The sequence below is a fragment of the Conger conger genome, chromosome 10 (assembly GCF_963514075.1).
Source record: "Conger conger chromosome 10, fConCon1.1, whole genome shotgun sequence".
Lineage (NCBI taxonomy): Eukaryota > Metazoa > Chordata > Actinopteri > Anguilliformes > Congridae > Conger > Conger conger.
In genome coordinates this window covers 41,099,258-41,122,790 of record NC_083769.1, presented here as the reverse complement: position 1 = coordinate 41,122,790, position 23,533 = coordinate 41,099,258, and the positions used below count along the sequence as shown (strand labels likewise).

The 23,533-nt window shown below is 45.3% G+C and overlaps 1 protein-coding gene across 5 annotated transcripts in view; it reads right to left on the bottom strand.

Annotated features, from left to right (window-relative positions):
• The window catches only part of casz1 (castor zinc finger 1), a 98,358-nt gene extending 85,884 nt beyond the window's left edge, over window positions 1–12,474 (bottom strand). For all 5 annotated transcript variants that reach the window (XM_061258822.1, XM_061258827.1, XM_061258826.1 and 2 more), the window contains exon 1: window positions 12,202–12,474. In XM_061258822.1, the coding sequence (XP_061114806.1) occupies window positions 12,202–12,250 (49 nt within the window). In that variant the 5' untranslated portion in view covers window positions 12,251–12,474. The remainder of the gene's footprint in view (window positions 1–12,201) is intronic.
• Window positions 12,475–23,533: the final 11,059 nt, after the last annotated feature.

Here is a 23,533-nt window from a genome sequence, read left to right as displayed (position 1 = left end):
CACTCAGTAGAACCAGTGAGCTAATTGGATTCACTCCATGGACTGGGGGGTGTGGGGGAGGTGTGTGGAGCAGACACAGAACTCATCAAACAAGTTCAGATGCTAGGCCCAGGATCCAACAGCCACACACGCAGAGTTTCTGTCATTCGGGTGAGAGTCATTGAAGTGGAGGGGAATAATATCCTGAACTTAACACACAGGTAATGAATTTAACCAACTGTGACTTATTAGGACACACCGAGAGGGCAACAAGACAATAGTCAAAGCTGCATTTTACCACAAATTTAAGTAATAATAAAGTAATAGTTAAAAGACTAGTCGCTTAAAGGTGTCATTAAAGATTCAAAGGGAGGGCGCAGATCTAAGCAGTGAGCAGGCAGGTATGAGTGAGTGGGGACAGGCCTGTAGCACGGCCTGTGTGAACAGCTGCAGGTTTTAGCAGGACCCTTTTATGTCTGTTTCGGGTCGGGGGGGGGGGGGGTGTTGGGAGCGGATCTGAGAGGCTGGCGATGACTGAGACTGCAAACAGCAGATCCTCCGTGTCCTCACTTCCACCTCCCGTGAACTTCGGCCTGAACGCGTAGCGACGCCCGGCACGTCGAGCAGAGGCAGCCGGCGTCCGAGCCCTGGAACCCCGGCCTTCCCCCCCCCCCCGCGCCTCCGTCCGCCCCGCTCCACGCCGAGGAGCACCTTCTCGCAAGCCCCCCGGCTTTCTCCCCACGTTTCCTTACGCCACTGTGCCCAGGAATGGAGTGACACGCATAAACGGTGGAGTGAATTACAATGGCCAAAACACGTCATGGAAAACTTTATGATCCTGTGCGCCTGAGCTAATCACGGCATAAAAAGCAGGCCTTCGCTCTCATATTTACCTAAACTGCCTCACTTTCCCCAGGTATGACTTTATGGGTTTGTTTTTCTTGCATGAGGCATTGTAACTTTGCATTCTTTCCCAAGGTCAGCGCCCACGGTGCCACGGGGAATATTTGCTTATAGGGCTTTTCAGGCCAGTTCTATTATATTTACATCAAATAATTTTTGATAAGGGATGTAAAAGACCTATAAACCCAAACCATAAATGGGAGAGGTGTAGCTTACAAAAAAGGACAAAAGATCAACTGGCTTTTTTATCTTTGGACACGTTGACAATTTCCAACCTTTTTTTTCAGGGCGGGCGTGCCCAAACGATGCCCTGGACCCACACCGCCGGAGCGGCCTCACTGGCGCCAGCAGGGCCTCCTTCTCCTGATGGAGGAGTACCTCCCTGTTATCTGTACAGCACTATAATCACTTAACAAAGACACGGGCATTTGCACAAATTAAAACATCAATAATGCACAAGTGCTTTCCAGTTTGTGCCGTAGACACCCTGCATGGGGATGAAATGGACTCTTTTAAAAAAAGAAACGTGCCCGCCTGCCGCCCGCCCCGTTCGCGGGGATGGGAGAAGGCTCCGCACGCCACCGGCTCCTGCCAACGTTCGCTTGGGTTTGTTTTGTTTTTTTGGAGCGGAGCTTGAGCAGATATCCCACGGGAGGCTGTGGGGCAGGGGGGGGTGATCTAAAGACTGTAGTGCTTCTATATAAACAGCCCAGCCCTTGAGTGGTGTAGTGGGGTGCACTTCTATAAACAACGCCACCGCTGCGTCCCCCCGCAATTTACGATTGGCGGTCGTGACGGGCTTTAAATTCGACACCCGTTTTTTTTTTTTTTCGTTTTTTTTTTCCCCCTCTATTCAGAAATCCACATCGACCAAACCGACCAAACCGACCAAACCTCTTCTTTGTGGAGAAATACACCCATTTTTAACCGCCAAACTGAGAAGAAGTGTGATGGTGGAGCGGTGAAAGGGTGCCAGATGCTGAGTGGTTTGGGCAGGTGAAACAGAACTCACCGTCATTTCTGTAATTATACCAAAGAAATGAGAAAGGCTGTGCCTCCCACTTAATGGCGGCCTCCCGGACTATCAGTGACAGAGAAGCCTCACTACGATGATGAATGTAAGCACCTCTATGTGGGCAGACGACCTACTGTCCCCGGCAGCCGGGCCCCTTAATCTAGCCCTGGTACAGCGAGAAGCACATCCTTACATTAATGCTTCAGTTCAACTGGATTAAATAATGAGAAAACAACACGGATTACAAATAATTACTGCAGAATTTTTCAGAGGAGATTAGCGCCTTGTTGGGGCCAAAGTTGCAACATTTGCGACTTCAACTACAACTGTGATATAGTACCAGAGCAGTGCTCTTAATCTGAAAACAGCTTGAATCTCATGACATTATATGACTGAATACAGAAAACATGAACAGGAAACTAAGTAAAACAAGAAACAATAAAGAAAAAGGAATCCATCTTTGATCGGTGCGTTAAAATGAAATCTTTTGAACCCGGTCCTTGAATGATGCTGATGTATGTTCAACAAGGCAAATGGCTGACGTGCTCTCAAAGCTAAACAACAATATTTCTCTTCAGTCGGGTCATTTTACATTGTGAAGCAGAGGAGATCGCAGCGTTTCATTTATTTATATTCCTGCCTTTCCCTCTTTCTGTTACCCCAGTGAACAATCCCCTTGTTAGCAAACTGTTAAGACAGGCGCTCGGTACACAAATTGCGCTCGACCAAGCGGATTTGTTTTGCAAGGGTGACCTGTTTAATCATCTCATTTTCTTTTGCGGACGTTTATTCATCTGGTTTCCACGGTTACGGAGAACATTAAGGGGCTACAGTAATAAGGCTGGAGAGTCAAACAGGTAATAAAAAAATTAACGCCATTTTCCAGCAGCCGAGGACAGACGGTGAAATGAATCAGGGGAGAGGGGAGAGAACAGCAGGGCGAGAGGGGGGCCGCCAATATTTTCCAAACAATTAAGACTGCGAGCGCTTATTTCACTCCAAAGAAAAGATCAGGTGATGTACTTACGGACATGACACTTACAGTCTTATTGGTGCGAAGCGGGCAAGAAAGTTCTTAAAGCCACACTCCTCTGTTTTTTTTTTTCTTCTCTACACTCCGATTACTTATCAGAGCAATCCAAAGTTACTGTGTTATAATCCCCGCTCTGCTATCTTTGTCCTAACCTTGTGATTTTCCCCCACACAGATATCAGAGAAGATTACTTTGATTCTGAGAAATATTGCTGTGGTTACAGAACAAAAGGTGCATGATCACACACTCGAAAAAAAAAAAAGAAGAGTGAATTTGGTGAAAGGTTTCGCTTGGAAAAAAACAAATTAGAAATGACACAAAATAAAAATAAAAAAAAACCCTGCATTGTGTCTCCAGCACACCTCAGATATCTGTCAGGTTGCGTAACGGGCTCTTCGCCCAATATTTTCCACAGAAACATTTCTCCTGAACGTGTCGGAAGATGTCTCTCTCTCCCTCTCTCTTTCTGTCTCTCCCTCGCTCCCTCTCTCTGTCTCTCTTTCGCTGTCTCTTTCTCTCTCTCTCTCTCTCTGTCTCTCTCCTTCTGTCCCCCTCTCTCTCCCCCTCTCCCTCTCCCTCTCCCTCTCCCTCTCCCTCTCCCTCTCTCAGAACAGTGACCTCCGGACCAATCAATGGGGCCCAACTTCTGTCCAAATATAGAAGATTCCATTACAATGGAGCGGCGGACAGGTGTTGAGAGCACACAGCGCGGGCGGCAGGGCCGTCCGTAACCACGGCGCACAGCCCAGCCACGTTGCTGCCGCTTGCCAAATAAGGAAGGAAGCCATAGAGAAGCACGACGGAGCGCCTTCAACAAAACAGAATTGTTCTGCGGTTAAAAAAGAGTCTCTCCGTGCACCCGGGGAGAGAAAGACAAATGAAGATACAACCTGTTCGACTAAAGACCGGAGGACACGACCGCCCTCGACATTAATGTTTCAGACAAGGTCGCTTTTTGTCCCGAATAAATCAGCTACGAGCTAACCGACGTCTCAATAACGGCTTTTTAGCGCTTTCTTGCCGTGTGAAGTTTCTGTTTTCTTTCTCTATTGCTCACAGCGCGATGGTGACATGTTTCAGACGACTTCAGGTCACTAAAACCCGAGTCGCTGGAGCAGCTCTTCCGGTGAATTCACTCATACTCGGCGTGTATGAATAGATGAACATAAAACTATAAAAGTCAAAAGGCAGGGGCATGGCATCATGTGGCTGGCTTGTCAGATCGCTGACGTGTCGCTTGACTCATTTCACAAACATCCAGCAGACAGCAGAGCCTAAAAACACAACGAAAAGGTTCAGAATGTTTTTTTCAGCAGTTTATTTGTTTTCCCTTAAACGACTGAAGGCAGCAGCACCACCTGTCCCTGACTGAGTGCAAAACAACCCCAATCCCAGCGTTTCCGCGCTTATTTTCACCTGGTTTGTGTGAATTTTATCCTTCGCGGCCCCGCTGCCACGGGCCTGCAAGGTGGGGAAACGGTCATCGAAGCAACCCCCCGGGTCACACTCACACACGCGCTTTCCCCACAAACATACACACACTCACACACGCGCTTTCCCCACAAACATACACACACTCACACACGCGCTTTCCCCACAAACATACACACACTCACACACGCGCTTTCCCCACAAACATACACACACTCACACACGCGCTTTCCCCACAAACATACACACACTCACACACGCGCTTTCCCCACAAACATACACACACTCACACACGCGCTTTCCCCACAAACATACACACACGCTTTAAAACACACACGCTCACACACGCGCTTTCCCCACAAACATACACACACTCACACACGCGCTTTCCCCACAAACATACACACACTCACACACGCGCTTTCCCCACAAACATACACACACTCACACACGCGCTTTCCCCACAAACACACACACACTCACACACGCGCTTTCCCCACAAACATACACACACTCACACACGCGCTTTCCCCACAAACATACACACACTCACACACGCGCTTTCCCCACAAACATACACACACGCTTTAAAACACACACGCTCACACACGCGCTTTCCCCACAAACATACACACACGCTTTAAAACACACGCTTTAAAACACACACTCACACACGCTTTAAAACACACACGCTTTAAAACACACACTCACACATGCGCTTTCCCCACAAACATACACACACTCACACACGCTTTAAAACACACACTCACACGCTTTAAAACACACACACTCACACACACTTTAAAACACACACTCACACGCTTTAAAACACACACTAACACACGCTTTAAAACACACACTCACACGCTTTAAAACACACACTCACACACGCCTTAAAACACACACACTCACACACGCCTTAAAACACACACTCACACACGCTTTAAAACACACACGCACACACATAAACTCACTGGTAAACAAGCGCAGATACGTACATGGGCAAAAATGACAAACTCATATGCACATACACTAGCAAGGCAATGGAGAGAGAGAAAAAAAAAAAAAACCTTTCGGGGGCTGTGTCGTTCTCGCACAACAACTCCACAACACTTCTCACAAAGGGGGGGGGGAGAAGGGTGCAGCATTCGACCCGTGTCAGACCAAGGAGAAATTCAAAAAGGGGGGAAAAGTGAGGGGGGAAGAGGGCTAAGCTCTGTCCATGAAGCTGCCAACTGTTCTGTTAACAGTCTCTTAACAGGTGTGAGCCCTAAGACCGTGTAATCCTATCAAGTTTCAGAGTTTAAAAAAAAATTCAGTCAAACAGCAAACTCCCGAGCCCCCAGCTCCCTTCCCCGGGCTGACAGAATAGAACAGCTGGGAGTCAGATTTATCATGTACAGACAGTAATTATTGCTGGTGCTGCCTGCTACTGACCCAACTCAATAGAATGTCACATGAAAAAAAGAGAGAAAAAAAAAAAACAGAGGGGGGGGGGGTTGGGTGGGTTGGTGGGGTTGGGGGGGGTTGGGCTCCAAACGGCAGGGGTGGGGTGGAGGCAGGGGGGTTGGGGGGGGTGGGGGGGAGCGGCAGGGCCGTGTTTGCAGTCAATTACCAGAGAGGACAGGATATCGGCTCTGCTGCTCGCAAGAGCAAACAGTCTTTCAGACTGAAGGTGACAGGAGAGAAATAAGAACATGTTTATTTCTCTCTCTTTTTAAAGGAAAACAGAGGGTCGCGTGGTGGGATGGAGGTGGGGGCGACGGGCTGGGGGGGGGGGGGGGGGGGTTTGGGGAAACGGGCTCAGTGACTGAGATTTGCTGTCAGGAAAGTTCACTTCTCGGGTGCTTGTCACAGTAAAAGCCTGCAGCCTTTCTCCCCCGTTTCTGCCTGTGCTGCTGATGAAGATGTAGAACTTCACACCGAACTGAACTGTGTTTAGGGATCCGGCTGAATTAATTCGCAGGGCTTGTCTTCGTGTCAGGGAAGTGACCCGGATTTTTCCGATTCCCCGCTGAAATAAACGGACCTGAGGCCCTGACGGCTTCATTGAATCATCTCTTAGGGCCGAGGTGAAAATACCCAGGACCACCCAAAGGGCTCTGAAAGCAGCCCGCACCACAGATAAGAAAGTCTAAATTTCCTCCAAGCAGATAAACTATCAGCACACCCCTTTTTATCGCCTCTTAACGGGCTTTTAGAATTTTTCTCCAGGAGCCAAAGTGTTTATTTTCGATGTTTCTAACGTTAATAAATGAGGGCTGCTCGGTATAAGAGTCTGGTGTGGTACATCAAACTAAAAACCCTCCCCAGGCGTCATTTCCTATTACCTGTATATTTTTTAGGGAAAATTATTAAAAGATTTTTAAACACCGAATAAGACACAACAGTAAAACACTAAGTGGGCTGAACGAGTTATCTCCCGGCGAGTTAGAGAGAGAGAGGCGAAGCGGCCATCTCCCAGCGTACCTTCCCCATGTAAATACCCCGCCTCCGCCCAGCCAGTGCCCTGGCCACAGAGGCACAGGGGCTGAGTGGTTATTCAGACGCGGTGAAGTGAGTCACACCACGTTCCCATGCTATAGGTGCCACTCACAGAGCCAGGCCCTGCCCCCCCCCCCCCCCCCCCGCCCGTCTGTAACCTGCACGGGTGGCACCCACACACCTTAAAGACCGCTGCCACATTTAAAAGGATTATTCGCCACATTTTGTGCAGGCTTAATCTTCCTTTCAGACGCCCTAATAAGTGTGCTTCGATAAGCGAAGCATGGAAATTCATTCCGGCTGCCACGGGCCAGGCTTTCAGTCCGCAGTGCTGAAGTATTTTACACTGTGCTAATTGCCTCTTCATATCCCGATTCCTCCCTTTATATGGCATATCAACAAGAGGAGATTATATTCCTCTCCTGCTTTGCATGAAATTATAATTTCATATGTCAGATCGTATAAGAGACGAGGAGCCCTCCTCTTAGCTCGGCGTTTACGAAGTATTATCTTTTTTTTTTTTCTCCTACAAGTTTTGGTCTTTTAACTGTACCTCCGGTATAAACTTAAAACATCAACAACTGACTAACCCCGTCTCTCACAAGGATTGACAACGGAGAGGGGCAAAAACAGCACATCCAAACATAGTATGTTTGTCACACTTTTCCATTCGGTTGTGATGGAGATAATTAGAACGGATGCAAAATTCCAGTAATGAAATTCCCTCCCACAGCTAAGAGGACGTAGGGGTTTATTAAGTCAGGGATCTTTGTTTTTTTTCCCACATTCCCCAGAATCCCGCTCGTCCACCTCCTTCCTCGGAGACTCGTGGGAATGATCCCGACAACATGTCTCCACAACAAGGGGATTTACAGTGATAGAAATGCCTACTCACAGGAACACACCACGTCAAAACAAGAGCATTTAAGAGTGCTTCAATACTCATTCACAGCAACAACCGCAATACAATCAAAATAATTTTTATCATTACCATTTAAAATAATAATAATAATAACAATAACAGCAACAACAACAACAACAATAATAATGATAATAATAACAATAATAATAATAATAATAATAATAATAAGAATAATAAGAATAAATATATATATACAAAAGGTATAATACATATATAATAAATATACCTTTTGAAGCAGTATAATCCTATGCTTGCTGGTTTGCTTTTCTTTGCATTCCAAGACAGAAATATTAAACATAATATTAATAATGGTGATAAAAGAAAAAAAAAAGAAGGTCCCAGGAGGATTTTAGTAATAAAACAAATAAAGGCCCAAGGTGCAACCTGTTTATTATTCTTGAGTATGTCTCTGCTCTCTGAGTATTAATTAGGCTATTACTCCGTATGGGTGACTGGGAGCTGTGAGGTTTTAATTAGGATCTTGCCATTGGTTGAGTGCACAGACAGTGGAGTGGAGAAGGGGGTGGCGATGCCAGTTGCCCTGATCTTGGTCCCTGTCACTGTCCCCACAGGCAGACCGACGCACGGACGCACACACACACACACACACGGACACACACACACACACGCACACACACACACACACACTCACACACACACACACACACACGGACACACACACACACGCACACACACACACGGACACACACACAGACACACGCACACACACACACAGACACACGCACACACACACACAGACACACGCACACACACACAGACACACACACACACACACACACACACGCGCGCGCGCGCGCGAGCACACACACACACACAGTGACATGATTCTCTTCCTCCACCTCTCCTGCTCACTGGTGAAAGGGTGTTTGGTGTGGGCCCGGGTGTTGTGGGGACTAAGTTGATTATGATGTTTTGCAGGCTGTGTCTGATACTGCAGCACATGCCCAACCAGAGCTCAGCTGTCTGGGCCTACCACGTTCCTCACTGCCTGCTGATTCTGAACACACACACACACACACACACACACACACACACACACACACATACACACACACACACACACACACTCACACACACACACTCACACACACACACACACTCACACACACACACACACACACACACACACACACACACACACACACACACTCACACACACACACACACACACACACACACACACACACACACACACACACTCACACACACACACACACATACATACACACACACATACACACACACACACACACTCACACACACACACACATACATACACAAATGCATGCATGCACACACATACACACGCAGACACACAGACAGACAGACAGACAGACACACGCACAAACACACGTAGACACACACACAAACAAATGTATGCATACACACACACACATGCAAACATACACACAAAGATGCAAAAACAGACACACACCCCATTAATCATGCACTCACTCAAATCATTCCAAAAAACTACACAAACCACCATTACAAAGTGACAAGAAATATTCTGTGGAATAAATATTTTTTGACCGTATTAAAACTATTTAAAATATTTCTCTTAAAATGTATTTATACGGTAAAATTAATTTTTTTTAACAATCTTGCTCAATTAAAAAGCAGACAAAAAGTGTGCCACTGCGGCTAAAAAAATGTCCAATTGAAATCTTTTCAAATGCCAACAAGATTCACGTGACAAAAGAAATCGGCAGTTATTTCCCAAACAATATGTATCCAAAAGTCAAAAGGTTTTCCGGTGAAAACAAATATGTGTGGCCAATTTTCTGCCGTACTCAAACAAGGTATAAATTATATATTGGAATGTAAATGCTTTGCCTCAGTTGACATGGCGATACTAATCACCTCATTGCCAAAACCCACTCTTCCCTGACAGCCCAGCACCAGTCCCCCAGGAGAAATCGGCATAAAAGGGGTTAAAGACGGTGGCGAGGGTTTTTTTTTTCCTTTCCCCCATAATGGCTCCCTGCTAAATTTATTTCAAAACTCTCTTAATCTGCAGTACACAACATTCCCATTAGCATAGCCCAGCCCCCTCATAAAAATTCCAGCTAGTTTAATTAAAAAATGTAAATTTACTGTCATCCAAGGAGCCGGAGAATTAGGACGGCAACAGCATTTTTTATTGCTTAAGACATCAAATTGATTCGGTTATTGCTAAATTGTGATAAAGGTTATTGAAGGCTACAGACCTTGGATTATTTTTCCTCTTCATTTCCTGCATTTTTCAGGGGAGCTGTAAAGGTGGTCAGGGACTATCAGCCCGCTCTCGGAGGAAGAGCGCCATTTCTCCCCCGTTATGACCATAAAACAGCTCCATTTACCGTGGGGTCGGACGGACCGCAGGGCACACTTCTCACTACAATTCAGGGTACAATTCAGGGTGTGGCTAGATAAGTTCGAATTTTTTTTCCTACTTTTTCTAAGACTGATTTTTGTTTGAGAAAATATTTTTTTTTGAGAACAGGTAAAAATGATTTTCTGGACTGCTGCTCATATTGTACTGTTCATTAAAAAAAAAACTTTATAAAACAATATAACCCAAGGATCCCTTTAACTTCAGCACTTCAACAATAATCCCCCAGTCACAACACATAATGGTTGCCTGCTTTTATCTTATGGCACTTTACATTTTATACTATTTCTATGTTGTTTTGGTTGTATTGTAGTTCAAATATTATACAGTACAAATCAACAAGGACACTGAAAAAGCAACTTTGGGAAAGCAACTGATATGGAGGAAAAAAATAAAATATGTGCGACTGAGGAAGCCACGAAAAGCCGGCTCTCCCTGTCAATAATCCTCCCAAACCCCGGCCGAGGGCCGCCTTCTACAGAGAAAGTCAATTTACTAACAAGGAAGTGAAAGAGGAAGAAAATAATTAAATGAACCAGCACAAGTACAGTGTAACTATAAGACATTTATACGTGGAATTATAAAGTTTTAGTTGACGTAAGGTGTGGCATGTCCGTTTAATTCTGCGATATTGCAGGCAGGCATTCTTCAGGTTTAACACAGTACGAGGCTGTTTGTCTTTGAGAGAACAGAAATATTACTCAACAAGATGGAACAGCGATTGATGGTAAGCTATGCAAGAGTCACGGTTAAATTAATTCAACATACACTGAAATCGAAGTAACAGTTTTACAGAGCTCAGAGGCTCTTGCTCTCTCTCTCTCTCGCTCTCTCTCTCTCTCTGTGTGAGTGAATGTGTCTCACACACATTCACCCACAAACAAACATACACACACTCACAAATATAAACAGAAATGCAAACACACACACACACACACACACACACACACACACACACATGTGCGTGCACAGGCACACAGACACTGACACAACAGGGTATGTAGAAAGCAGGAACATGAAATTCTATTTGAATATGACATCGCTTCAACATTTTTTTTTTTTACTCACTTTCTATTTTTACATTTATACGACTGACAAACAGAAGCAGAATGTGGTGAGAAACATTGAGCCCTACAGGGTGTCCAACAGACTGTGTTTATGAGCCACTCAAAAATGCCACTCATGATTACAGCATGAAATGATAAAAAAACTATAAACACAAAATTATACATATTTGGGTCCGCTGTGCATTTAGAAATAATGTATTTAGATTTTAGATTTGTCTATGTAGATTTTTAGAAACATACAAGGATTAGATTATTATAGAACTCTTTATGCTAGTCACATCAACTTAAATTAATTACAGAGAGAAACCACACAGTGATGAAGAATGAATAATCATTTCTTCATATGTCTTTACACACCTAAACTAACGAACACAACAGTTTGTTTGCTCTATCCCCCTGGCAACAAACCCATAGGCCATTCAAGGCACCCTAATGACAGTTTACATACCTATGTACATGACCGCCACACGTCCATATCTATCAGCCTCCCTAACAACAGCCAGAGTACCCAAAACATTCGCATTCAGACAAAAAAAATATCTCAACTACAACAAATTAAGCCAAAAGAAATTAAACAGCAGTATCACACACAACTTAAGTTTTATTTTCATCCGTGAAGAAATCTTTCCCCTTTCAGTTGTGTCCAGGACACAAGATTAAAAACCTTGACTCATTCAGAAGAAAATGAAACTAGTTTTACGAACTTTTACACTCCATTTCTATCAGCACTTTTTTTTTATTCAGCACGGTAAGAATGTTGAGGAACTGATTGTGTCTAATGCCGTATTGAGCCCTGGGCACTGTCACACAGTTAAAAATATAGGTGCAGCTCACACGGAAAAGAGGAGCACTTTCAATATAACACCAAAAACCTCCTCTCCGCATACAGTACACACAGTTTTAACAAAAACCCTGACAAGACACCGTACACAGAGTCTGTCACACACGAGTAAGGAGGAGAAAAGTACTCACCATATTCAGGGAATTCGTAGTTAAATCCTCTTAGGCATGTAACTTTCATAATACAGCTCAACTCTTTTAAAAATCATCAGAAGTAAGGAGAGGAGCAGGAAACTAAGGAACAAAATGTAAAACAACTAAGCCGACAACAATAACAACATTAACAAAAAAAAAAAACCTTCCTTCAATAATGCACTAAACTCCTTGACATGTAATCTGTCAATAGTTTGTAGCGAAAGATAATGCCGGCTGCCACGAGTGAATTTGATTGGCAGCTGGGGTTAGGCCCCTCCCTCTTGTGGTTTGGTGGGGGGGGGTGTGAGGTGGGGGGGTAGGTGAAAGAATACAGAGCCTCCCCCTTGCTTGCGCGCTCGCTTGCTCTTGCTGTCGCTCTCCTGCTCTCTCTCCCTGTCTCTGTCTGTCTCTCTCTCTCTCGCGCGCGCGCGCTCTCTCTTGCTCTCTCTCGCTCTCCGGCTCACTCTCGGGTTCGCTCACACACGCACACACACACCGAGCTGTTGGTGATGTTGTCTGAATAGGCAGATAGGAAATTGCAGTGGAGCGGCAGTCAGAGCAGACTTTTTTTTCCCTCCCTCAGTGGGCTGGCCTTTTTGTCTCTGTGGTCTGCTAGCCTTTCAACTCTCGTGGGGTGGAGTCTGGGCTCGATTAAAATGGAAGAGGGAGGGAGTAACAAAAACTGGATTTAAAACACGTACTTGGGCTTCGCACCGCAAAGATGAATTTTTTTTTATATCGCCACAGAAATAAAAATGGTAAAAGGGACGATGAGATATTCAAATTGTTGGCAAGTTTAATACTCTTTAATAGTGCTGTGATCATTGAAGGTATTAATTTAAAGAAAGCTTATTAGTATACAAATATTTGAAAACAATTTCACAAAGGGATTTTTATATTTTTATACAGTAAATGCAATACTATGTAAAACTGAAACTGTGTAGATGTATAGAATTTATTAGTTGTATATATTTTTTTTTTTTACATTTTTAGAAATTAAAAAATAGCAAAAACCAAAAGTGAGTCACATATTCTGTATTGATATTAATATATCACATATGGACCACGGTGTATGTCTCTTCCATAAACACTTTTTGAAACCACAGAAAGTCAGGAACAACAACCAAAAACTAATTGATATTCCTCACAATAGTTTACCTTTTCCTGAATATATGCATTTCTCATGAGAGCGCAGCAACGTAATTAATGTGTGTTTTAATATGTATCGCAAATTGCAACTCCAAAATCTCCCAGAGATATGTGAAGTTGAGATTGTTCTCATCATATATTTATGCATTTCTTCATAAAAAACAATGAGAAGACATTTGGAAGGGGGGAAAAAAGTAAATTAAAAAAAATTTCTTAATCCTGACGGCGATTATTGTTTTATAAAAAATACATTAATGGGGAAATGGCGCCTTTAGGAAATATAAAGTGAGGTTAAAATATAGATAGGGGAGCAAACGCAAGTCTGATTAGTAATCTTATATAAGAACAGTTGGCCATGAAAAAAGAAGACAAGCCTTCCTCAGACACACCCCTCGCAACCCCATCACACCCGTTCTTCCTCCCTCCCCTTTTCCCTCCTCTCACCCCCGCTCTCTCTCTCTCTCCCTCTCTCCGTCTCTCACTCCTCCTCCAGTCCCTCTCTCTTTCTGATAAGGTATCGGTTTCCATTGTAATTTCAGGTGAAATGATAAACGGCGGTGGTTACCAGGTGACAATGAATACTTTATGAGACAAAGCCCTTATTTGCCTGGCAGTTTCTTCCGCAGTCACATGCAAAATGCTTCTGGACCTTTTGGACATATTTTTGTATATTTATGCACTCTTTTCTTCCACAAACACACAATCCTAAACATATTCGGGATACCCTCACAGCTAACGCCACTCTCAGCAACACTGACATCTAGTTAAGTGCCTTAGTACATAAATTGCCTTTCTATATTAATTTTTAATATGTCATTCAAACAGCTCAATGTCCCTGGTTACAGGAATACAAAAGCTGCAAATGCATTGTGACTAAAAAGGGAAATATTTCTTCTTTTTTTTTTTTTTTTTTACATTACAATTCATTATGAGTCAATTCTCAAGTTCCTGTTTGCTGACAGCAAGGACTAATATACAAACATAAAAACAGGTTTTGGTTGATTCGGTAATTATGACTATGACTCATGTTTAAACAATAGAAAGCCATCTCCTCCTTTTTAATATGCTAGTTAATGGAAAAAACGTGCATTTGAAAATCTTTTGTACCAAAGTCCTCCACCTTTCTCCTGCTATAAAAATGACACAATTGAAATATTATATGTGTCAATACAAAAGCACGCACACAAGCACGCACACACACACACACACACATACACACACACCCACAAAAGATAACTAATCCAGGCAACATCATCCATTGTCCTAACTAGTCAGTTGAAAGAAGGGTAATTGGCTACAGCTCCTGTGAAAAATGCCACTTTGAACTGGAGTTCACGTCTTCAGCTTTAATAAAACGGTGCACACATCAAACAAGCCCAGCCTCCAGGTTACCATTCTCTCACTTCTGATACACATATGACAAATCTTTTCATCAAACAGCAGCAAGGGGGGGGTTGGGGGGGGGGGGACTTTGAAGCCTGGGAAAGTCTAAAAGCGACAAATGTTAAAATATATATCATTCCCATTTCCATTCATCCTTTCAAACAGCCCCCTTCTTAAACTTAAACCCTCCACATTACAGTGTACACATATGTAGCTTTTTTAGGATCAACAGTGTTTCTCAGAAGCCTAAGGGGACTCGCTTGCCACACGCTAATCCGGCCGTTTCGTTCTTAAATTACGAACAAAGCAAACCGCAGAACACTTTGCTCAACAGACCTACGGATATCTCTTAATTTAAGTTAATTTAGCACTGTTTCAAAACCGTGTTTAAATAGCCCAGAACTGAGTACAGTACAAAGTGCCAATTAGCGGAGTTATGGCAACAAATGCATTAGCAGGGCAAATAGAGTGTGTGTCTTCCCAGCGCGCCTGAAGATGTGGAGTGTGAGGAGCTCGGGGGGAACTGGGCTGGGAAGGCCTGGAAGAGGCTTAAAAGCTGAACCTGGTTTGTGTTCAACATTTAATGCATCCTGCTACGCCCGCAGAAGCACAGATTCATCACAACGTTTATTCCTCATTAAACGTCCGCACTAATAATTATTTAGTCATGGAGAGAAGCACAGCGATCCCATGATGTCTATTTCTTTCCGATGCGCTTTTGGATATTTTGGGAATAGGGCAGCTTTTTTTTTTTTAGCTGTGAACCTGTACCTTCACACGAGTGCTGTTTTGGACCGGCTGATGTCATTCTGGACCAGACCGGATCGCTCCAGCATCAATCGGAATGTTTTTTTGTGGGTGTATGTTCGGTACAGACGGTGCTATTTTAATGCTCTGTGCCACATAATTTCTGAAGTGGGCTAATCTAAGATCCACTTGACCAATTTGAACTTGTACTTAATTTGCAATAAGCGTGACTGCCAAATCCAAGCACAACAAGCAGCCATCTACGAATCTACTGTCAATTAAATCTAATTAAATTGTCTTTCACCGAATACAACACGGTAGTTTTTGAGCTATAAAAAGTCTATCCGAACAAAGTAAATATCAGTTTCTGGTTTCCATGTAACTGCAGTTAGTAACAGGAAAGCTTCAGAGTGATAGCGAGCGTAAAAGCTGTGCCACTTTGCCGGGGATTCAGCGGCCCGTTCCTTTGGAAAGTGAGCGTAATGTTTTTTGATACAGCCCATTAATGAGTGCCGTATTCGGGCCGGGGGGGGGGGGGGGGGGGGGGGTTGATGGGGGCGCTGGTGCGTGGGGAGGGACGGGGGTGTGGGGGGGGGTGGGGGTTTGGGGTGAGCGACATGGCAGGGGTACATCAGTCAAAGGGAAGCAGGGGCAGACGTTTAGCCGCCCCTGACCGCGCACCCCAGGAGGGGCTGGTCTGGTGTGGAGCGCCCCGCTCCAGAGCCACAAAGGGCCGGGCCACCGCTCAAAGATGTGAATTCAGGGCCTTTTGTGTCGGCCGCCAGGGGACATGCAGAGGGAGAAATCTGACCTTTGGCGAGAGTAAGATTGTGTTTGAACCCGCTCGCTGTCTCTGCCAGTGGGACAGAGACTGTGAGTGAGCCACCGCGTGGGGGTGGGACGAGGTGTGTGTGGGTGTGTGTGTTTGGGGGGGGGGGGGGGGGGGGCGGTCGTGGTCATAGCAGGGAGTGGGAGGGGAGAAAGGGGTGGGGGGGGGGGGGACAAAAGGGAGGAGTGGACTGAAGGAACGAAGCAGTGAAATTTTGTCGCTAAATGACAGACCTTTTTAGACCCTAAGCTACGCGGGGAGCGCTCCCTCTGTCTTCCTCGGACCGCGCCGGTATCCTCGCTCGTGTGTTTGCGGAGCTAATGAGAAACAAAAGTACTAAAATGTAACTATCGCCAGAGACCCGGGGAGAGGACTCGCGCAGAAGCGTTTGCCCTTGTTCTGCACACTCTGATGTGCAATATTGCTCCCTCAAGTCTGTTTAGATAGCGTTATATATTTATTTCCCAGCAGCAAGGTTATGAATATTAAAATTATCCTATAGATAACGCCGTCAACACAGTCTTAATATACATTTTGAAATTAAGAAATTTAATATGCTGTACTAATCATCATTTAATTCTGCTAAATTGCTTCTCCTTTGTATTGTTTTTGAAAATACGGTCAGCGTCAACATTGCCGTGATATCGAGCACTTGGAACATCTATAAATGCCTCTTTTCACAAAGCAGTCATTAGACGTGTTTGGCTTTCTCTTATGAAGACAGAATGCTCATTTTCTCTCTCCATTTCCACCAGAAGATCTCCGTCTCTCTCTCTCTGTGCCGGGAGTGATATTTTAGATATCTGCTGAAACCACTGTGCAGATTCACATAACAAATGTATTTAACAGTCAAAATATATTTTTATCAATGTGCTTTCATCCCCTGCCTTCTTAATCATAATATCTTTAACATTTCTCTCCCGGATGCAGACATTCATAATGTAATCTTCCTAATTTTGATCCCCCTGCAATCTGGTCTTGAAAAGGCAGCGGGGAAAAAAAGGCACATTTCTGAGGGCTCTTTCCATAATCATTTTAGACAGATAGCCTTTTCCCATCGCAGATGAGCAAATATTTGTAAACCAGCTATCTAATGGAAAATTATAGTGAAATTAGAGAGAAATTCATGACGGAGAAATCCGATTACCCTTAATTTTATTATGCCATCTTAGCCCACACAGCATATTTTTGTACAGTTTTTTCCATAAATACCTATGCCAGGGGTCCCGGTAATCAAATAAAATTGAAATTCATCTTCCCATTAAATTCAATTAGCTGCAATTTCTAAAGCCTATCAAAGATTTTAATTACTAAATTATAAAATTCTCCCAAGCTAAATTGGGGGAGAAAAAAGTGCATCCTTGCATCCGAAAAGGAAAGGAAAAAAAAAAAAGAAGAAAAAAAAAAGAACACAAACCAGGAAAGGAAATCATTGATCAAAAAAAGATATCCAGAGGAAAATAGGATTACGGAGCCGGGTCTCCGTTCGGCCTATCGGCGCAGGAGTGACGTGTGCCAAACGCCGGGCTGACTCCTGGCCCGGAGGAAATGAACTTACGCGAGGTGCGCTCGGCTTCTCAATGCCTGCCCTCCCAGTTATTACGCCGTAATTCACTAATTGACACCTTAATTTCATTTATGGGCTCCTGTGTCCAAACGGCGAAAAACCCCAGGGTTGGGGCGGAAGGGCCCTGACCGGGAGCTCGCCGAGCCAGGGTCCGCAGCGCAGGTGCAGGGGGGGGCCCCGGAGCCTCGGGCCCCTGCCTGCGGAAGCTGCACCGAGACGGATAACACGCTGACCCGGGGCCGGCTTAAGGAAGCCTGCCCTCAGGACTCAAAATGGCCCCAAACCTGCTGAGGGCAACAGCTGTGCACCTGCAGACACCGATATCCCCAAACCCCACCCCGCCCCCGTCGCCTCTCACCGTCACCGCACTCCAACCCGAAACGCGCCAGGGCGCTATCCGTGGTTTTGGCACACCTTGTTCAAATCGCAGCTCCGACGAACAAAAAAACAAAGGACCCCTGGCTTGCTTGTAGACGAATACGGGAATAAAGTCAGGCTGGGTTTCTTTAACAGTGCTGCAAGCTGAGATTCAGGGCATCCCAGTAGATGAATAGGGTGGGGCAGTCAACCCATGATAATTATATATATATATATATATATATATAAATAAAAAACACTTTTTACAAAGAGCAGTTTCATCTCCCTCGGTGGGTTCTAAATGCTACCAAAGGAAAATAAAAAAAGATCTGGTGTTTGCTAACGTTTTTTTTTACTCACATCAAAGGTTGCCGCTACCTATCGTAGCGTGCCATGACAATGGGACAGTACTGGTCCCGGGTCACCCACAAGCCCCATTTCCCACCAACCCCCTGCCCCTCGCCTATAGGCTGCTAAAACAACAGCACAGCATCCCGCGGAGCGCACAAAGCCCCGGCTCAAAGCACACCTGCTGTGGTTATTCACTTTAAGGCTCTTTAACGCCTCAAAAAGACAACCTTCAGACACAGCGTCGGATGATGATGAATTAGATCAATATTGCTCTTAATTGTTTCTGGACTTTTCTGGGAGAGAAGACGGAGGAAAGGAAAAAAAAACTGCATATTCTGGAGGGGCTGTCTGGCGTCGCACGCTGCCTAATAGAAGTGGCTCAGTAAATATTACTAAACTGAAACTTTAATCTGCTTCTCACATACTCAAGCTGCCTGGGTATTAAAGATAATCTTTTTTGTGTGTCATATGGAGGGAGATATGGATGGAGCTAATTTTTAGAGACAAATCTGATATTTGTCAACCGGTTAAAAAAACCTGGGGATTTTCCTCCTAATCCTCCCGCGGACGTGGAGGCGCGTTAACAGCGAAATGCAGATGGCGTTCGGCGCACAGGAAGTGGCCAGCGCCCGGGCGCGCTAACCTCAGCAGGGCTCGCTGCGGACGCGCGTGCGGAGAACGCACCGCCGGTCGTCCTGACGCACGCACACACACACACACACACACACACAGGCCTGCTGGTCTCACACTCCCTCACCCCTCTGTCTTCAACCTTCACATGAATTATTACAGTAAAGTCAGTTTGAGCAAATAATGCTACTCAAATAATGATGCTACTCAAACTCAGCTACAAGGGACCTGTTGACATGACAGGGTTATACAAGTCCAACATTTCACCTTGAGGGTATACAAATTATCTATTTTATTTAAATAAGCAAATTGCAAAGAGAAAGGTTAAATAAAAGTATAGTTTTAACCCCCCCCTCCCACCTCACCCCGCCCACACACACACTGTTGTGCTGGTTGCGTTCCTTCTGGACTGCCGTGTTAATCTTCACACTAGCACTGCCCTGGCCGGTCCCCTGAGTTCCTTTTGAAGTCAAATCTGCGGTTTCTCTCTACAGCTTTATATATAAGGGCACAATTCTCAGACACTTCTTCCTCAACACAGCCGTACAGAAAGCACACATCCTGCTGCTGTGGTGTGGTGTGGGAGAGGTGCATTGTACTAGGCTACACACCCAAAATGCACACAGGGTCACCACGTTTGCGTAGAAAAATAGAAATTAGAAACGCCACGACTCCACCCACCCACAATATGTAATCTTGTTTTTAGTTTTTTTTTCCTACGTAAGACTTTTCAATATTCATGCAAGTCCACTTCTTGTTCTTGCACCCTGCCTCTCTGTCAAATGTAAAGTAGCCACTGACAGCTGCAGCAACAGATCATAATGGCTATTGACCAACACAAAAGCCCAGCAATGAACCCAATGCTACCCTAACCACAAGTAGGTCTCCCGATCTAATATATCACAGTGTTCGTCAACTGCAGTGTTCCCAGTGCGAAAAAGCGAGGTGGAGGAACACTTAGATCACATTCCACAAGTACATTATGGTCCTCAGCCACATTCTACATGCAGCCGATAGCTATTCGTGCTTTTCACAAACTCAGAACAGCCACGGGCTATCTGGTACGGATCTGTACAGTGCAGTGTATGAATGTTAAACTAGCAGCGAGTGTGATATGTCTGACGGTCCTGTTTGCCCGCTAAAGCTCTGATGCGTATATTCATGTGTACGTACTGACTCGTGGGCCGCCGAAATCTGTGCTGTAAAATGCCACATTGGGGAGAAAAAAGGGCCTTTAAAACTCATTTAAAGGGCACAGTTAACACGGCAGCTCGGCCAATAAAAATAAAGCTTTTTAAAGAGGTAATATACTTCTCCGCCCGCCGGCAACCAAAGTCCCTTCTAAACCAACTATTAGATACGGAACGTGACGAGGGCAGGCGGTGAGGGACACAGCAGATTAACGTCACGGCTGGGGGGGGGGCGCCGGGGGGGGCCAGGGGGGCTTCAGCGAGCACCGAGGAGGCAGATCGACACACGTCTCTCAGAGAGGAGCTGAGAACACGCCACTGCTCTTTACCTTAATCCTTCATTAGCACCGGCCTACCCGCTGCATTTCATTACCAATACGTCTGCACACAATACGTCCTGCGATACGCGCTGCCTCGTCCGGCTTTGTGAGACATGCTGCTGCTCTGCTGTTGCCTGATTTCTGTTGATAAACTGGTAAAAAAATATAGGTTTTTATTTTTAAAACGCATTCAAACGAATTTCATTTCTACTGACCTAGAATGGAGGGGGGGTGAGTGTTGTCACCATCAGATTGGAATTCCAACCCCCCCCTCCCTCTCCACACATAACAGAATGTGTAGGCCTCAATTTTACAGCTCAACACTGCTGTGCGCATTTCTAAGGGAATCTGTGAAACAATGATCTCATCACTCAAATTCACAATTCAGTAGAAAAAGAGCAGGCCAATCCAAAACAGCTAAAACTCCACTGTCCGCCTACCTGTGGTCTGTGTATTTTTGCGTGTGTGCGGGTATTTGTTTTACGCAGGGCAGGGTTGGCTGCTATCGATTAGCTCCTACGTGTAAAAAAGTTAACATTATGAACGATTTGAAATTCAGCAAAAAAAAAATTTTTTTTTTTTTTTAACCTTCAGAGATGCTTTGCATTCTTCTGCGAAATAAATAAATAATTCCAGGGGCAAAAAAATAAAAAAAAATCACTAAAGCTCTTTTGGTGTAATTGGCTGAATAGCAAGGACAGCAGAAAATTTACAGGCAGACGAGAGTGTGAAGGGGACTCGGTCACAGCGCAAAACTCACCTCTCAGCACCCGCGCCGCTCCAGGAAAAAAAAAAAAAGGAAAGAAAAAAAAAAAAAAAAAAAAGAAAAGAAAGAGCTGGCACATCTGAGCGCGCTCGGGGGGCTAATCTGCAGATTGGGGTACATTTCTGGACAAGTTAAGTAAATAAATAACACGCCGAAGAGCCGGCGGTGACAGGGCGGCGAAACCCCCCAAAAGTCACAGCGGTGGCGTGCGCTAAATCCAATCAAACCGGGAGGGCGGTCGGGGATTGGCCGCCGCCGGAACGGCGTCGGGACAATGCGGCCTTATTCAGCGACGGCCCTCCTCACAGGACGGCGCGCGGATAAAACCTAAAACCCCCTGGCTTTATGGCTCCCTCAGATTTTCCACAAAACGACCGGCCCAGGGATCCACCCCATGTGACCGCCATCTAGGTCAGGCAGATGGGTGACAGGGGGGGAGGGAGGAGGGAGGGAGTTTTCGATGGAACTGTTGAAAATAGCAAGCGGTAACCAGATTAGATCAATAAGGATTGTTTCTATATCTGTCTGAATAGGACACAGAGAACGGGGACTGAGAGAGAGAGAGAGAGAGAGAGAGAGCGAGAGAGCGAGAGAGAGAGACACAGAGAGAGAGATGATGAGTGAGAGAGAATGAGAGAAATTTCTCACTGATGGAGATTTTCCACAATATCAGATTAGCCTTATTAGACAATGAGAGACAGAATGAGAGAGAGAACGAGAGAGAGAGAAAGATAGACTGAACAAGACACAGAATGAGAGAGCAACAGAGAGAGAGAGAGAGAGAGAGAGAGAGAGAGAGAGAGAGAACGAGAACGAGTTAAGATTTCTTGCTGAGAAAGAGATTTCCCACAAAGTCAGATTATCCCGATTATTATATTATGACAGTAACATGCTTATGATGGCTGGAGTCACAGTAACATGCAAAGGAAGGCCCCGAGTCACAGTAACATGGTCATGACATCCAGAGTCACAGTAACAAGTTCAGGATGGGTGTGAGTCACAGTAACAAGCTCAGGATGGGTGTGAGTCACAGTAACAAGTTCAGGATGGGTGTGAGTCACAGTAACAAGCTCAGGATGGGTGTGAGTCACAGTAACAAGCTCAGGATGGCCGTGAGTCACAGTAACAAGCTCAGGATGGCCGTGAGTCACAGTAACACACTCAGGATGGGTCTGAGTCACAGTAACAAGTTCAGGATGGCCGTGAGTCACAGTAACACACTCAGGCCTGGGGAAGGGACACTCAGTGTCAGCTGTGTAAATAAATGTTCAAAATCTGCGCTCCCACTCCTGACTCCACCAAATGGAGGGATGGAAGTGCATCGCTGACAGAGACGGGCTGAGCAGCGCTTCTGGAAAAGAGCGCAGTCTTCAAAATCACCTGGGCTGCCGCAGCGTGTTTGACAGTGTGGTTAAATATACGAAAACCAATACGCTGCTGGCCGTTTTACGTCATTTATCACAGCATAATAGATATTAATGTGCAAAGTGCCTGTCATCCGGCAGACAGGACCGTAATGAATTAGGTTCCTCTAATGTACTCACACACGCGCTTCCAAAAAACGTCCAAATGTTTAATCCGGTCGGCCCGGTTCTCTCGCGTACAGCACCAGCACCAGCGGCACACAGGAAACCCAACCCGCTACCGCTGCAGTCCTGCTAACGCCATACCGACACGCTAACGCTGTGTGTGCAGACGACCTCCCGTAATGTTGTCTTGTTTAGTGTCACAGGGCGTGGCTGGACTGGGGGGGTGGGGGGTTTGGGTGTAGAGCTAGAGTGGGGCGGGAGTGGTGGGGGGGGGGATGTAGTTGGGGGTGGGGCCGGGACTGGATATCACCTGTTCCCCCCAATTGACTTTCCGATTACATTCCTACATCTTCAAATTAACATATTCATTTGTATGTATTTAGGAAGGTTCCAAATGGGCCGGGTGACCTTTATAAATGACACTTGTTTGGGGATCAGAGGCTGCCATCTTTCTCGGAGCATGACACAGGTCAATATAACGGCTGAAGTGGGTGTTTTTCATTTAGATCAG